The 17,195-nt window shown below is 42.2% G+C and overlaps 1 protein-coding gene across 6 annotated transcripts in view; it reads right to left on the bottom strand.

The window, feature by feature from the left end:
* LOC118778003 (formin-binding protein 1) overlaps nt 1–17,195 on the bottom strand; it is an 87,176-nt gene that overhangs the window by 54,830 nt on the left and 15,151 nt on the right. For 5 of the 6 annotated variants that reach the window (XM_036529298.1, XM_036529296.1, XM_036529300.1 and 2 more), the window contains exon 2: nt 1,768–1,883. In XM_036529298.1, the coding sequence (XP_036385191.1) occupies nt 1,768–1,883 (116 nt within the window). Of the gene's footprint in view, nt 1–1,767; nt 1,884–3,767; nt 3,909–17,195 lie in introns of those variants that run through there. The other variant, XM_036529297.1, reaches the window with a different exon arrangement.

The raw sequence follows: 17,195 nt of genomic DNA, 5'->3' as shown, positions 1-17,195 counted from the left end.
TCGGAGAAAATCACCAAAGAATCAGTTTGCATCTGGTAAAAAGGGGTGATGATAAGCTGAGATCAAAGACACAATGTTATTAGTGTTTATTAGATTTAAAGGCTTTTTTTTGCTGGCTGAAAACACTGCAGGTTAAATTTGATTTAACAAGGTAAGTTAATTAGGGTAAATAATTGGGAGAGAGGCTCTCAGTGCAAGGCTGAGAGCCCAATGCAGTTTGTTCAGTAAGTACCTACACGCCTATGAAAAGGCTCATCTATACAGATGACAAATGAAGACAACCGTTCATCCTGTTTGCACTCACGGCCAATCAGCTTCTGTGTGATTACGGGAGTTGTGTACTGTGGATCACACAGACACTGATGAGAGTCAGACACTGCCGTGAAACTTATTTCACAGAAGATCCCACATGAGCTGGTATACGAGACGGTATGAGCTTCAGACAAAGCGCTGTCCCTGAGGTTTTAGGGGTGCAGGGATCTCCTGCTGCTTGTTGTTGGGGTGTGAGCTGTTACCCGCCCCGCCCTCCTCCAGGGGTTATCAGGGACAATCATCGTCTCCAAGGTGTCTCGGTCGAGCACTCCGGGAGGCCAAGGGCTGGCATACCAAATGTGGGTCAAGGCTGAGGGGAATGCTGACACCTTGTTGCCGTGGTAACCCGCTCTCCCTCCACTCTTCACGCTTCCTGTTACATCGAGCTGTTTGCAGCGAGCCCGTGCGCAGCATCTGCTGTGTGTGCGTTTGCTTACCCAACATTTCAACCACAGCATGTACTGCTCCACAAACGAGGTGCTTTGAGACTATGTTGCTAATATGTAATAATTGCATAGACCATATCAAGGGCTTTATAAACCTTATTCACATCAGGGCTTTGATGCACTTCTGTCTTAAAAAAGCAACGTATGCATTCATTTATGACACAAAATAACAGAACAATCAGAAACAGTTGCTATGTTAAGAGGATCAACTGAACAGTAATTCTCACTCCATGGAATTGTGTAAATTCTAACTCCCAGTAGGCTACTGAATAATATTATTACATTTGCAAGGCAGGCTGTTATTCAGACAAGATAACACATAAACTGACTTGCTAATTTCATCAAGGTAGCTAGTCGGGTAACAGGATTAAAACAGCAGCAGATACGTAGTGGCTAAACTACGTGCATGGGATGTTAAATCTCTGACTGAATGTTTGTTTCATAAAGATGAGCTGTCCCTAGTCCTGAGGTACGTTGAGGGCTGACGGTTTAATGGTGTGGATCTGAGGTTCCAGGATCGCCTGTCTTCATTCATACGTGTGCTATAATGCTTAATGCCCACATTTCTCAAAAGTGACACTGAATGTAAACTGTGGGGGGACGGGAAGGGGGATCATTTCAAATTATAATTACTCAGACATTCAAAATCATATTACAAATACTACATACTGCAAATTGATTCTAAAATCAAAAGTAAACATCAGTTAAAAAAACCTTTACTTAGCTGATGGAGTTTTATTTTTCCCTGGATGCATCAATGGTGTGATGCAGTTCATGCACACTGGTGTTTTCACAAAGAATCGGCAACAAAATGTTTCCCATATTTTCACCTCCTGAGGTGTGGAGGTGCTTGAAATAAAGTGAGCAACATCTACAGTCTGTGGTCATAGTCTAATCATGCCTTTCTGCTGTAGTGTCCTCAGTGTAGTGTCCTCACTCCCAATTCACAATTCAGATTTATTAATAAAACAATAATTTACCAAAAACAAAAAAGACCCTTTTCTCTCACCTAATTTGCTTTGCATAGTTGATTTCGATCTCGGACCGCTCTTTTACGAATTTGGTGTACCGCTCCACAAACTCGATACCCCACTGTGTGTGCTTTTCCAAGTTGTCAAACTGATCCTGCAAAATGAAGAAAAGAAGACACACATCAGCATGACCAAAACATAGAGGGCCATAAACATCAATGAACTGCATTCAGTAGTTATGATAAAGACTATCCAGAGCCCAGGACCATGCTGGACTTTACAACTGCCCAAAACTTCACCCAAGTGCCCTGGGTTTGGTGGCACAACTTCTGTCCTGGCTTCATGTTCCGCAGACAGAATCAACCAAATAAAAAAAGAAATGCAATGACGCAGCTAAGATAGATTTGCTTGCTCGTATGCTGTGATTTAAATGGCAAAGGCCTTGTTGTGCCAGATAACCTTTATTTTTCCTGTGAACTCCCCTCCTCAGTCTTTATTGTGCTGTTCACCGTGATATTTTCCACATTTGGAGGGCAGCATTTTCACAATAAACAATTAGCCACCTCTTACTGAGGTCAACATAATACACCATTTTTAGTAAACCAGGTTTTGGACTAATTTGCAAACATTAACAACATTGAAGAAAAATGCTCAGAAAATGAAATTACAGCCAAAACAGAACAGAGACTGAGAACACTTTGTTGAAAGTTAATGTGGTTTTATGTTTCAGGAAGGTATAACTTATTTACATGATTCTGTTTGATACAGAATGTTCTGCCATCTGACCAAATGGCCAAATTGCAGACACAGAGAGAACATTTTACTCTTTACAACAATGTCTAATAGGCACATTTAATGTCTGCATTGCCTCAAGTGGCATGAAAAGTGGGACAAACAGGATACCATTAACCACACATGAACAAACATCGGTGCCAAACATTGTGCTGAGATCACAAATGTCTGCCTAGATTGACATGTAAGTGCAAAGCAATGTGTACAACTACACTATTCCACATATAATGCTAACACATGCCACACACATGCATGTGAACCTCCACCCACCCAGTTACATAAAACTCTAAAGTATACTTCCATGTATATAATTGCATATAAGGGGGACAAAAGATCACGCTGCCTGAAGAGGCAGGTCTTCAGTCTGCAACAAAAGATTATCCTTTAGCTCAGCTGGATTCCTCCAGGGCTAACTCATGTGCCTTATCCAAAGGGCACAACAGCAGTGACCCCTCTGGGCTTTGAATCAGCACACATTAGCACAAGGCCTTAAACACTATGCCAACACCGTTAACTCCCATGGATGCACCTGTTTTCTGTAACAAAAAAAGCTGAACACAAAACCTGCTAGCGCCGGCTTTGTACCGAAAATATTTGTTTCGCCATTATTTTTCACAGAACCTTCCTTCACAACCCCCACGGCAACAGCATAAATTATTAATAACTTAACGGAGCTGCTCCACAGTTTCACCTAATAAAATCATAGCAGCATTGTGCAGAGAGAAAGCCCTTTAAAGCTTTAGCGGCAAAGTATGAAATATTGATGTTTTGTCCCTTCCTCATAGTACTTCTGTTGCACATGTTCTACAAAGTGTGAGGAACAGGTGTTGTTTCTAGAAGCATCACTGCCGTGTGTTATCACAACGGTGACCTCAACAGTAAATGGAAAGTACTTTGCTTTAATACAAGATGAGTACGTCACAGTGGCTCAAAAACAGGATGAAACATGGTCATATAAGAGACATGAACTCTGCCTCCCCAAGACATCTACCACAATGTGATTCCCTCAAGTAGGTGGCAAATATAGTACTCTAAAAATAATGCCATTTCCTCTTAACTCTTTCCTCTGACCAGCTGTGCAGTCCCACTGAACAGCAGTCATTGCTCTCTTAGTGACAGCTGTCTCCAGCATGATGCCTACTATTTGTTTTACACATCATCTTCTAACTCTGTAGCTAGTAACATTCTCGTTTAATAAAACCTGCCTGCAGGGCACACGTTAATGAAAAACATGATAACAATTCACCTTGGTGTGGTTCCAACAGTTTCCCATTCTTTCCTCGACCATCTCTTTAATCTTCTCCAACTGAAAGTCATCAATCTGACATCTTTCTATGTGAGTAAGAAACCTGCTCCTCGCCTGTACTTGAGATGTTCACTGAAGGTGGCTGCAGGAAAAAAGCTAGTGTGTGTGCGATGAGGAAACACGATAACCTTGACAAAATGAGGCTAAAGACACAGGAAGTGGGTAGCAGAGTGGAGCTGTGTCTGAGCAAATCTGCTCTTGCCAGCACTCTTCATACTGAGACGCTGCTAGAATGCAAAGGCAGCCATTAACATACTGCAGTGTCACCTGCATCAGTCACCAGCAGAGACAGGGCCAAACTGCAGATCACTCAAACTGTCACAGATCTATACCACAAGTGAAAGAGATGACAATCAATGATAGCGTCAGAAACATACCCCAAATCACATAATTGCGTCACGAAACAAAAAAGATCCTTTGGATTGTTTTGGGGTTTCCCAATGTCTCATTCTGTAAAAAGCACAGTGGGCTGCAAACTATTAATAGAAGTCCAGTCTCCCAAGCGCTGGAAATAACGCACAACAAGGACGCACATAAATGACAACTGTAAATGTATTAGGCCAACCCATTTCAAATGTTAAGGATGTGGTTAATTACTAACAGCTAAAGTTCAGCTCCCTACTTCAAACATAATAGTCTTTGAAAAGATCAGCAGCTTATTTTCACACAGACAATACTGAAAATTCACGTTTTTTCTTTGACCTTCTAAGGTCTCTCCCCCTCAGAGCGTCCCAAGGGCAACCAACTCCCCAAAAATAACAACCATGAACAAACCAGATCAGACAGACAAATGAGCTGAACAGAGTCTCGTGAGACAAAAGTGCAGATCCACTGGCCATCCTGAGTATATAACTCCAGACAGTTCTGCACACCATCCTAGCTTAGTTACTCAACTACTCAGATTTCCATTCACATCCCAGTGTCAGAAATATTAATATTCAGTACCCTTACAAATGACAACACATAACAGAAGAGACAATATGTGATTATAAGCCCTGTTAACATTTTCACATTTCACATTTAGTCATTTAGCAGACTTTCTCATCCAGTGCGACTTATAAAGTAAGAGCAGGTGGTATGTATGTATCCCTTATGCTTGCATTGAATACTATGGGGCATAATTTCTGCACAGCATTTAACAGTACATTACATTGCATTCATTTAGCAGACACTCTTACCCACAGCGACCTCCAGAACAGTATGACCCACTGCTTCAGTAAACTGTATGGTGAAATGCTACACAGGAGCATTGAAAGGTGGCTGAAAGTGTGCTGGTGTAGCCCAGTACTCAAAGTAGCCAACATGCTGGGAGGAAGCTCCTTTGCTCTAGCCAGCCACAGCGAGCAGCCATTAGCCTGCTTTAGTGCACAGTCACCTCTAACCAAAACGGTTCCCCTTATCAAGCATTCAAACTTTAAATAAGCAAAGCATTGCTTCTTTATGGAATGGCCTATGACACTCTTCACAGATTGGGCAATTAGACATTTCACTCAGCGGAGATTTCATAATTGCACATTTAAAACAGCCTAGGAAACTACGGACACTCATGTCTTAAGTGGGGAAAAAGTATAAGACAGGGAGGCAGTTTGTGAACCTGAAACGTGTCTTCGACAAACTGGTGCAATTTTGTAGAAAATGGAAATAGGGTGATTTGCCACACATCAAATAAGAGCTGCTACTGTGCCTACAGTAGGAGGATGATAATCACTTGAGATGGGATAGTTAATGAGCTTTCAGATGTAAGCCCAAAAAGTATTATGAGAAGCAAACTGGCATTTTGAGGGACACTAAGGTGACCTGTACACCTAAGCATGACTGAAATGCAGTCAATGCCCATCTAACTACATTCACCGCACAATATCAGCCACATGGAGAATGAATACAATAAAACCTCAGCCCATGAAGACTGGTGGATCAAAGCAAAATCAATTGCACTCCAACTCATTCTTCTGTGTGTAGATGTCAGGTTTTCCCTCTGTTGAGGAAGCTACATTCAGCCCTCTGTGCTTTAACTAACGCACACTAGGGCTGTGTGATATGACGATATATATCGTGTGACGATAGAAAAACGTCTATCATTTCATATTATGCTCTATCGTTAATATCGTTGTGTCGCAAATCACACACTTTACAGTAATATTTTTCGTCATTTGGACGACGCTTTGCGTTCTTCCACACGGCACGAATGCAGGCAGAAAATGTGCATGAAGGCAACACAAACATGGACGAAAGTGAACGTGACACAGAACTGTAGTTGAAAAGTGTTTTCTATTTACCTTTTTATATTTTCTACATTAATATTTTATATTTTGTTACATGCTTAACCCTTTAGTACGTTACATGGTTTGTTATGTTTTCATTAGCATTATTAAGCTTCTCATAGTTTTCAGTTAGCATTTGCTATATTTTTGTAATGTTAACTCGCTGTTTCCTCAGAGCTAAAATTAGCTAGATTTTTTTAATGTGATAATTTTATATAAACTACAGTATTTATTCATTGAATTTACAGAAAATGTGCTATATTGTGATATGTATCGTTATCGGGATATGAAATGACCTATATCGGGATATGAGATTTTGGTCATATCGCACAGCCCTAATGCACACACTAATGCACATTGTGTAATGGTAGGAGAGAACTCACAATAAAAAAGTATTTTATCTGGCCAGTCACTGCTTTCCCATCAGTGACTAAGCTGGTGCCATAGTGCTCTCTCTTTCTCTTTCTTTGTATCTCTATGCAGCAGATTTGCTACCCTCCATTTTCCGAAAGGACAAGCCCATCAATAGACTTTCTGCCAATTAAAGTCCACAAATCTTCTTAGCGCGTTTAGTTCATTAAAAGAGCTGGAGCAGGGCCACACGAGAGATCTCATTATCAGATGGCACATTAAAAATCTGCCCACTCTCACTCCCCACCCCTTATGAATGTCAGATACTGGCTTTTACTATCTTTTTCATCAGCAATGGGGTGCTCCCCCTCCCACGCTACCACCACGCCCAGTCACCAGTGAGAGAGCAGGGGCATGGAGGGCTGGGTGAGGACCAGACCCCCCGCCGAGCCCTGCCCCATATGACTAAGTGTTTGACTGGGAGGAGACGACCCTGGGAGGAGGGGCAGACCCAGCACGCACATCCATTTCCGTCACGCCCGCTCTACTGCTCCCGAAACACAGTACAGAGCCCTGCACCAAAACACAGTGCAGTGGTGAGGATATGCCCATGCAAACAAGCAGGAAAGACAGAGAGAGAGAAATAGAGGGAGAGATGAGAACACACCAAAATGGCAAGACCTGCTGGTGTGGGCCACTGGGCCTGATATATTAGATATGGGTCTTATAAGTACACTACTTAAAATATATATAAAATATAAAACATATACGCTGCGGTAAAACTGCACATGTATATGCAGGTGTATATTTTAAATAGTGTACTTATAAGTGTACTTATAAGTACACTATTTGAAATAACCTGTACACTGGGGTAAAACTGCAGGTAGTTTGGAACTGAAAGTGTAAGCCAAATAGTTTACAAGCATTTGCAGCTCAGGGGTTTAGAGGGAACTGTACTGAAATACACCCCAGCCCTCTTCTAAAAGTACCTTTTAATTAGCCTAATTAACATGCATGACAAGAATGCAGCAGATGTATACATGTGTGAATTATTGGAGACGACAGCTTGCATATTATGGTCCGCCGATTAACAAGGAGGTGCTGGCTGTGCAGACGAACAGGCGTGTTTTCATTTCACGATTCCCTTTAAAAATGGCTGAAGAGCATGCATCTCTCAACTTGAAGCCCCATGCTCTCTTTGTTTTGAGCGGACAAGTACTCCCTGCTAACGGGAGGCCCCACTCCAAGCAGCTCTCCCCCCTGACCCCCTTTCCTGTGAATTTCAAAACTATCTGGGGCAGAGCAAACAATATTGCACTTGTTGTTTCGTGCCACATCCGATTAGCTACAGTATGAATGTTGGTGACTGCACGTCTTAATAAAATGCTTTAAAAATCAACACATTAACGATGAACAGTGAAGCAAATGGAATGTGCACTGCACGAAGAATTTCAGAATGTACAAAGATTCAATAAGTATGTTATGCTGTTTGCATAAATTAAACACATTTATACACTTGCAATTTAAGTGAATCAGTACAAATAACACACAAATAAGTCATGCATGCTAGCAAATAGGCTTAATCAACACCACAGTAAACAGAACAACTAGATATAAAACCAAGAGGACCTTTTTGCTGTACTGTAATCAGTCTTTGTAATTCTGTTCCTTAGCTGCTCTGTCTGACAGGCTAGTCTCTTCATGCTGATCCATTTTTGAGGAATGCAGATGTATGCAAATTCTCACCCTGTTTCCTGTTTACTTTTCAGCTATTACTAATACAAAACCAGCAATCTACATCTGTCCTTAATCTGCGCTACAGTTCTGTCTGAGCTACCTACCAATGTGAGCATGTGTCAGCCGTAGCACAGGAGACTGCAGAAGACTGAGTCTAAACTCAGTGTAGCAAACACTCCTCACGCAAACCGTTCCCTTGCCATTTCAACTCTCTCTAGAGAGCCAAGTTTTGTATGGTAAAAGGCTGCAGGCCTGGCTTGCAGAAGAAAGGAGGATGAAAAAGAACCCATCTGAAGACTCAGCAACTCAGCATCATCACACATCACAACATTTCACCAAGGCCCACAAAACCACAAATCTACTCTGATAATATATGCCTTTCGCACATGGTGTATGAATTCTAGTCTCCTATGATATATCACTTCAGAGTGAAAAAAGGTGGTAAGTTGTTGGGTTTCACATTCCTTAGCCTAAATCAGTGTCTAAAGCTAGGACAACAAGCCATTTTGTGTTATCCATATATCACCAACTTTTACCCATGAAAATACACATACTTTTCAAAAATCTTAACTTTCATTGTCAAGCTTGGAGATATTTCCATGGTCTGCTGCATGATGTTTACCTGTTCAATATAAATTGAAATTACATATACATTCCTCAAACAAAAACCTTTTCTATTTTCCAAAGACGAATAACTCCAATGTCAGGTTTATTCACTTTGATATTTGAAGAAAATCACATGAAGTTCCACAATAAATAAAGAGAAGCCCCTGAGTCTAATGAACATAATCCAATTGCAATCATATAAAAAAATCTAACGGCGAAAATGAGCCACAAACACACAAGACTAGTCAACAATGTTGAATGCTCACCTCAAAGGCAATCTTGTGAACGGTTATTTTTGTTCAGCAAGTAGAAGTATTTTTCACATTCTTTGGTTTTAAAAAAGAATTCTGTTGACAATTTGGCCTAACTGAACACCTTTTTGCTTGTGACTAATGTTGTACCGAAAGCTTAAAATGTGCATGGAGAGACAACTGTATTTGTAAAACACTCAGCATTGGCTGTCCACCCCGCATACACATGCGTGCATGTTAGGAGATGGCTCTATGGAATAAATATCAATATCATGTCCAATGCCAACAGCGTGGGAGCTGACAGGTTTCGTTTGCCAATCCTTCCAAATGAGGACTGGAATTTGAATGCTTCCAGTCCCCTCAGGTTTCACATTAGTCCCAGTGTTTGCATTCTGAGCGTAAATGGAGGGGTGTTCATAGCTTACCTGACAGCTCTCTTAGGCTAAATATCAGTGCACCCAATGCTGTCCACATTACAGTTGGCTAGCTAGTTTGGCACGGAGACAGAATACAAAGAGTTACAGGCAGGAAGACAGCTAGCTGAACCTGTACATGTAGAGAGGCTAATTTTTTGCATTAACATCAGAGCACTACATGATTGTCCTCGACTATGGTTGCCCATATCAACTTTTACCTGTCACCAACCAGCAAGTTGCCTCAAGCCTACACTTCCTCATTCTTGTAAGGTGCTGATGTCAGTGACACAAGGAATTAACAGGAATTATGGGATACCTTGGCAGGTACACAGTCTCTCCCTCAGCATGTGCCTCTAGTCTGATATTCGCCATTAGTTTAGTACCTAGCTTTTTTTCAGCTTCACTCTGTGAAAACTCGACGTGTACATGAACCTCCTTTACCCTGTTTCCTGCACACGTTCATCCTGAGGTGACATCATGAGTGTCCTTTGCGCGCCCAAGGCCACAGGCTTGCACAGCACTGCCCTTCCACTTCCTATCCTGCCACGATTCTACAAGCATGGAAACCACTCATCACCACGGTAACACCGCTCTTCAGCTCAGAGGCTTTGGGTAAAACCAGGCTGTTTGATGAAACCCATCATAGCCCATTTGTTCACACCAGGAAAGCAGGGTCAAAGGGAAGAAAAGCCCACTCCCATTTTATGAAAAGAAAAAACACAGCCCCTGTCACATTTCCTCCCCCTCCCCACTCCTATTTCCTGGTTGGGATTTGCTTCACTGTCCCATCCCATTAGATTCTCGTTTGGTCAGTGAGAGCTCTACAGGCCGACCCCTCATCGTACCTGCCTGCCAGCCCATCCTCACTCCTCTCGCCCACACAATGTTAACTCCAGGTCAGGCCAAACACTGCCATGACTGACTCCTTTTAAGGCTCCAGAGTTATAAGAAAAAACAGAACAACTTCTAAAGAGGACACTCTGAGTCAGGATACACATGATTAATCGGTTAAGTTATGATTAATCAGGGAAGACCTTGGAAGTACACAGAAAATATCATCACTTCGAAGCACTGGATACTTTTTGAGTACTGTGCTGCAAACTGTAATGTGTCTTGTCAAGAGTCAAGGTCATTTTTATACTTAGTGAGAACAGGACTAAATGTGAAGCAGAAAGCTAAGAAACAGAAAGGCCTAATCCTGCTAACAAACAAATGCACAGGGCACTGAAGCTGAAAACAGAATAGGCCCAGACTAGCTGAACTGAAGAAAACATTTTATTTATATAACTAAAACGGTACAATAGGTACACATTTTCAAGGGCTTTTGGAGCCTTTTGGTCAAATATAAAACAGTATCAAACAATATGATTGTGGTATGTAGTAAAGCTGTAACCATTCAACTGACGACAACATTTATATACCCACATTTTACAACTCGGGAACCATGAGAATCATGTGTCTAAATAATCATATCTCTGGTGTAATGCACAGAGTAAGTGATTATCGCTCACTCTTCAGCATAAGAGGATTTACTGACACGCTTCCAGCTATAGCCGTAGATGTTCCATTAGCTCAAGCTCAGGTATGCTCTTTTCAAAATCACACTCGATGAGCCACTCTGTTTGGACAGCTACTTTAGCCATTTTCCTCTGTGCCTCATTTGGACGTTAAAACCTGCCTTCATCAACATGAGAAGGCACCGTTGGATCGAAGCTGATGGATCGTCAAAATGGTTGCAGAAGCATTTGAGAAGAAACTTTAAGATAACGGCATCAACTGAGAAAAAAAAGACAGCCAAGAAGGAAGTGAGAAGATTCACAGCAGAAGGAAGTGCAAATTGACTTTGCTGGATTGTGGGTGAACATGCATAACCCCGGTCCCTAGGCCTGACAATGCAATCGCACAAGAGGGATGCTTCACAGTAAGCTATTCATGAATTTCACCCTCCTAAGATACACAGTGGAGGAAATGGCTGCAAAATATCAGTTAACACTTCCCAAAGTCTCAACAAATACACTTTGGTAATTTGAGACAGCGTCTAGCTTTATTAGACAGTCAATTGTGGTAGGTCTTTACTGCATCCCTCAATGGAATATAACTGCAACCGTTTTCAGATGTTATACAGTAAAAAAAGGCATATTCCAATCAAGAAGAGTCCACTTTCCTCAAAGCAGGATTTCCATAAGGAATATATGGAGAGTAAGGAGTTGCGTGTGCCCTGGGGTGACAACGCACACAGTGAGCTTCCATATGGATGCTGATATCCTGAATGACACACAGGGACTTTCTTGCACAGAAGGCTTCCATGGATGAGATGGTGAATTGAAGGGGAGAGAAAGCAGGAAGACCAGGCTAAACCACAGCTGATTTATTTACAACCCAAACATCCAGTTGTCTGGAGAGGTACAAAGCAACCGCTTTATAAACAAGAATACCCTCAGTGTTAGCAAAGATCAACAGACAATTACCAAGACAATTAGATGAGAAACTGTAATGTAACGCAGAGGGTGTTAAAAGGCCAATAAAGACATTACTAGCCTACTACTGGTTTATTTCTAGATGGTGGGAAATTAGCAATTTAGACTGGGGGAATTTCAATAAGCTCTAAGAACTTCAACTAAAATCTGCAATGAGCTCCTCTTTTAGTTACATTTATGTTGCAGCAGGTCTTCATTGAAATTGTGCCATCAACAAAACAAAAATTGCGGTACAATCGTTAGTAGTAAGATTTGCTAATGAGGGCTTTGTAAAAGTTCCATTGCTGAAAACTAGGCTAATGGCAGAACCAGTGTTGTCCTGCCCCATCTAAAAAAAGAATGAACATCACTTTTGCAAATTACCAACCAAACTCCTTGACATCTAAAGACCTCTACCCTTTTTCTCTCTGCACACTCTGAACTCAGAAATGATCCAGCCTGTGCTCTGTACAGTCTATGGGATTTTCCCTGGGTCTCAAGGCCTCTAAACCATGTCCCATTGTAGGCGTTTTGCCATAAAGAAAAATATTTGTGAGAAATGCTGACCCCATAACCAGCACACAGCCCCTTTGTCTGCCGGCGGACGAGAACAATGTGACTTCAGAGAGATCTTTAACCCCTGGGCTGGAGAAGGAGGGCTCCCCGAAAGGAATGCTGGGACAAAGAGCCCCAGAGGGTCACGGTTTCACCACAAACATTTGCATTTGTGATATGCGCAGCCTCCCTGAACTCAAGTGCCCCAGTAAACAATGGCTTTACACAACAGGATAATTATGCGCCTCGAAATGATTCTACAAAGAAAGGCTTCCAAACAGCTTCCTTTTGACAGTTAAAGGCTTTTGAATTTATGAGCTTACTTATTCAGCCCCGTTTGGGAGAGACACAAGATAAAAAAACAGCAGAAGCATCTGTATTTCTCTTGAAACATTTCAACAGCAGGGGCCCGTGCAGGATGAAAGGAACACTTCCTCTCGAGCTGTTCGCGTGCTTTCCCTGTCCACCCTAAAGTCAATCACTGTGTGCACTGTGCCGAACCCACCTGGTTCGCACCTGACCCTCTTTCCTCTACACGTTCATCTTAAAGTGACATCACCAGTGTCCTTTGTACGCCGAGGCCATCGGCTCGCTCAAAATTCACTTTCCCTTTCCCCACAGAGAAGAGGACCTTCCCTCTCTTCAAACACTGGGATGCGGAACCTGAAAGAGGCTCTGAAACTCTCCACAGAATGTCAGTCCTGTCTGTCAGTGTGTGACTTAAGCCTCTCTTTGCTGGAAGATAATGAGAGGAAACCAGTACTGACAACACTTCTTTACACTCCATCAAGATAACAGTGCACACATTGACTTACACACACACACACACACACATACACATAGATGCACTGCATACAATTTCCTCAGATAGCATTAGCTGTTTGACTGAGAAGGCAAAGTTAAGTAAATAAGGTGCACAACCAATGACCCGTTTCACCATGTTTGTATACACGCCTTTATAGCCAAACTAGCATGGAAAATCACTGGGTGTGCGATAACTCACAGCGCTCGTCATCTTCATTTGAAGAAGAATCTGCAGGTACTCTTCGAGAGGGGACAACTGCCGGGAGGCCGTTTCACCAGAAGAGAATTTAACTGCACTCACACTGTCTATAATGTTAAAAAAGTCCCTCCTCCACATGTTTGTATCTTTCACACCAACTGAACTGGAGGGTTGACAAAACTTTCAATGACCTGAGAGGACAAACCACTGAGTAAAAAAACAAATAAATAAGTACTGTCCATCAACAGGAAAGTAACATTTTGACTGATAAGCACTACCAGAATCCTGAAAAAGCAGGGACCGTGGATCAGTTCCCAAACTGAATAAGATCCCTAGATCGGTGGCCAAAGTCTCCAAGAAAGAATCCAAACACAGAGCCGTAGACAGTCGGTGCAGTGGCCAAGCAGGCGTATGGGCTTGTGAGTAAAACCATGCACACGGCGGCTCTGAGCCACCAGATTAACTTACTCAAGAAAAACTTTGTTTGACGCCTTTTATGCTATTAATCTGATTAAATCCAGAATAAAGTGCAACGTTCTTGGTGCGATTACTACATCTGGATGCCTGGCCTGTTTTGACATAAGCTTTTGTTCTTGTGCAAGTCCAAGTGGACTCAAGGTGGATTGCAGTTTGTTTTTTCATGAATCAACACTTATTCTTTCTTCTTACATAATATCTGACTTTCTCTGTTTGGAATGAATGAAAAAAACGATGCCTTCTGTTTTCATATCAATCAAACTTTCGCACAATTTCAAGAGGAAGGCAATCTGTTTATCACTGAACATAAAAGAGGTGCTCCACCCCCACATCAGGCTGGCTCTCAGGTTACTCAGTGATGTCCTAAATTGCATCTGATTTCTCAGTCAGGGCCCGCTGTGAAATAAATTAAATCTGCTTCAGCAACATTACAGTATGCTGCTCTAAGCATTGCACTCATCATTCATCTACATTACAGGCCTAAATGTCCTCATCATCTACGAATGATTCATTGCTTGAAATCCATTTATTACATCTATTCCTGATTTTGGTCGCCTTTAATTAGAATGCAAGTCAAAAAACAAACAATCTGACCAGATTCTGAAGCTCTACCCTGGTTACTGCACCAAGGTTACTCATATTGCATTCAATGGGTTCCCTTCTAATTGTAAACCCAACCAGTAAAATACCTGTCTGCCTGTCGGGCAATGAAAAACAGACAGTATAAAACAATTCCAAAAACAACCCCCTGCCATCATCGTTTGACATTCCCATGCATTGTACACAAATATGGCACTGCAACTGCAGTTGTTGTGTGTACATGTTTCTCTGCTGAGGAAAACCGGATTCCACTGAGTCCACAGTCTATAAATAGCTCACTCCAGGGGCGCTGGGGGAATGGAGACGGGTCTTCTCCATTTTCGACACGCTTTTAGCCTTCTTGCCCCTCAGACATGCCGGGCTATTCTGGGGTCCAGTGCTGGTCCTTGCCCCGCTCTGTGACACACCCTCTCCAGTAAACCTGATAGATCACTGTATTCATTATCAACACACACACAGAGTGTAAATCTCCCACAGCTCACATAACTGAAGAGGACTCAGCAGTGTATGTACGACCATCTGTGATTTAAAAGTAGTCACAGGCTGACAAGTCTATGGTTGGTGCAGGAAGGGGTCATGAGGTCACAGAGGTCAAAGTATCTGAAGTTATGACATTTCACTAGGTTAGGCTACAGGGCAGTATATCATCACAACTTGCTTCTTTTCAGCATTTAATGTGTGTGCATGTGTGTGCATATGTAAATGTATATGAGCATTACTGTGTATTGTCTTAGATACTAATCCTTGTTTTGCTTTTTTTCTCAATTTATTTACACTTGCCATTCACTTTATACCCATTAATGATGAATACCACAACACTTAGGAATTTACTTACCCAAGGAATGAATATCATAATAACAACTGTGAATAGTTGCAAATTACTTTTGATGTTTCTGACAGTAAACCAGGGCTATGTTTACAAAGTTGTGGCTCTTTATAATCAGCTTTTAAATCACTGCAGATTCAGTTGCCAATCAGGGCCTTGCATAGTCTGGCCACACATGCAGTCTACAGGGCTTAAAAAGGTTATCAGCCACATGGCACACAAGACGGATAGCCTAATCTCTGAATCTGGCCGGTTACCGGGCAGTCAGACTCTGGTCAGATTACCTACCACCGCTTATCTGCCACCATCAAGTTAATGAGTATATAAGCCCATGCACGCAACACCCGTCTCCCTATTAGCTGAAACCAACTGGCAGTATCCAACAGGAACACAGAGAAGTGACTGCAGCAGGACGCAGTGTACACTGGCAAAGGCCATTGTACAGAGGACACAAATTCACCACTATTATCTCAAAATGCTGCAACAGATCAGAGAATCAATAAGTGGAAATCTCCTTGAAGTCTGAAAGGACAATGAAATCTAAGGGGAGAGGATAACGAGAAGCGCCCGGCACCGGTCCAAAGGCGCGGCGCTCTGGACCCCATCAGTCTCCCTTCTGGCCCGTCGCTGGTTGAAATGGTCCCGCTGGCAGTCCTCCTGGAAAACCTGCTTGGTGCGGAGAGCCAATCAGGAGATCTCGAGATGTGGCCGAGGAAGGGCAATGCGAAGCAAAGGGGGAAATGCGGCGTTCAGAACAGTTGACGTGGCAGACACCTCTGTGCCAAGCTTCGCGTAATATCATCATTTTCTGGCACTGATCAATAAAAGCAGCGAGATACAGTAATGTGTTCATATGACTAACAGTCTATAAAGATGCACGCTGTTGTTAAAACCACTGGTAATATCAGGAGTGGCATCTGATGTTACTCTCACGAATGTGATGAGAGCGATCTGTCAGATTCTCTGTTGTTGTGAATGTGTGATTAGGAAACACCTTTTTCATCAATAGACACTACTGTTATTCACTGGTAGCAAAGCACCATCACCGCTCTCTTACTCGATGGTAGGGAGGCACCATCATTGTTTTCATTGGGGCCTTCTGGTTGCTATTAGCACTGAAAAGGATATTGCATCACTCAGGACAGCCCTTCCACACTGTGTCACAATTCCTCTACATTTCCTGTGTATTGCCTCATTCTGCCATGGGTGGCCATGCCAGGCAAGTTTTAGTATTAGCAGGCCCAAGACTACCCCAAATAATCTTCTCATTCAGCGACTAAAAACGATGGCAGTTTCCAGGCACTGACCTGCCTCTAAGTCAAGTACACACTGTTCATTCCTCCTGATTGCATCTGGTAATAATCTCAGATGTCAAACAGGGGCTGCAACTAACGACTATTTTGACAGTCGAATAATCTATTGATTATTGAAATGAATAATCGACTATTCTGATTATGAATTGCACAATTACTCAATGGCTCTTATTTATCTATCGGCTTTTAAATTTAGCTTGAGGTTGTTTTAGGCATATGCTAACTAACAGTAAAGACAATACAGATGAGAACTTCATTGAAAAATGGTGAAAGGTTACTAGGAATAATTCAGTGAGGGCAGTTGCTTGCTGGGGAGTACAAGTCTGCTTCCTTTGAAGAAAGCCATAGATGGTAGCATTACAAGATCCAACAAACCCATAACTTGTTCGAATTAACTCGAATGCAACCCACATTGGGCACGCATGCATAGACACGAGTTGTAGAAATATTTCGCGATTTAGAAAGTATCAAATTCTCCGGTGATCTCTTCGGCAGCAACACTATCTCCAGCCATAT

Source organism: Megalops cyprinoides, chromosome 5 (genome assembly GCF_013368585.1).
Source record: "Megalops cyprinoides isolate fMegCyp1 chromosome 5, fMegCyp1.pri, whole genome shotgun sequence".
In the NCBI taxonomy this organism is placed as follows: Eukaryota; Metazoa; Chordata; class Actinopteri; order Elopiformes; family Megalopidae; genus Megalops; species Megalops cyprinoides.
This window is presented reverse-complemented; position numbering and strand designations above follow the sequence as displayed.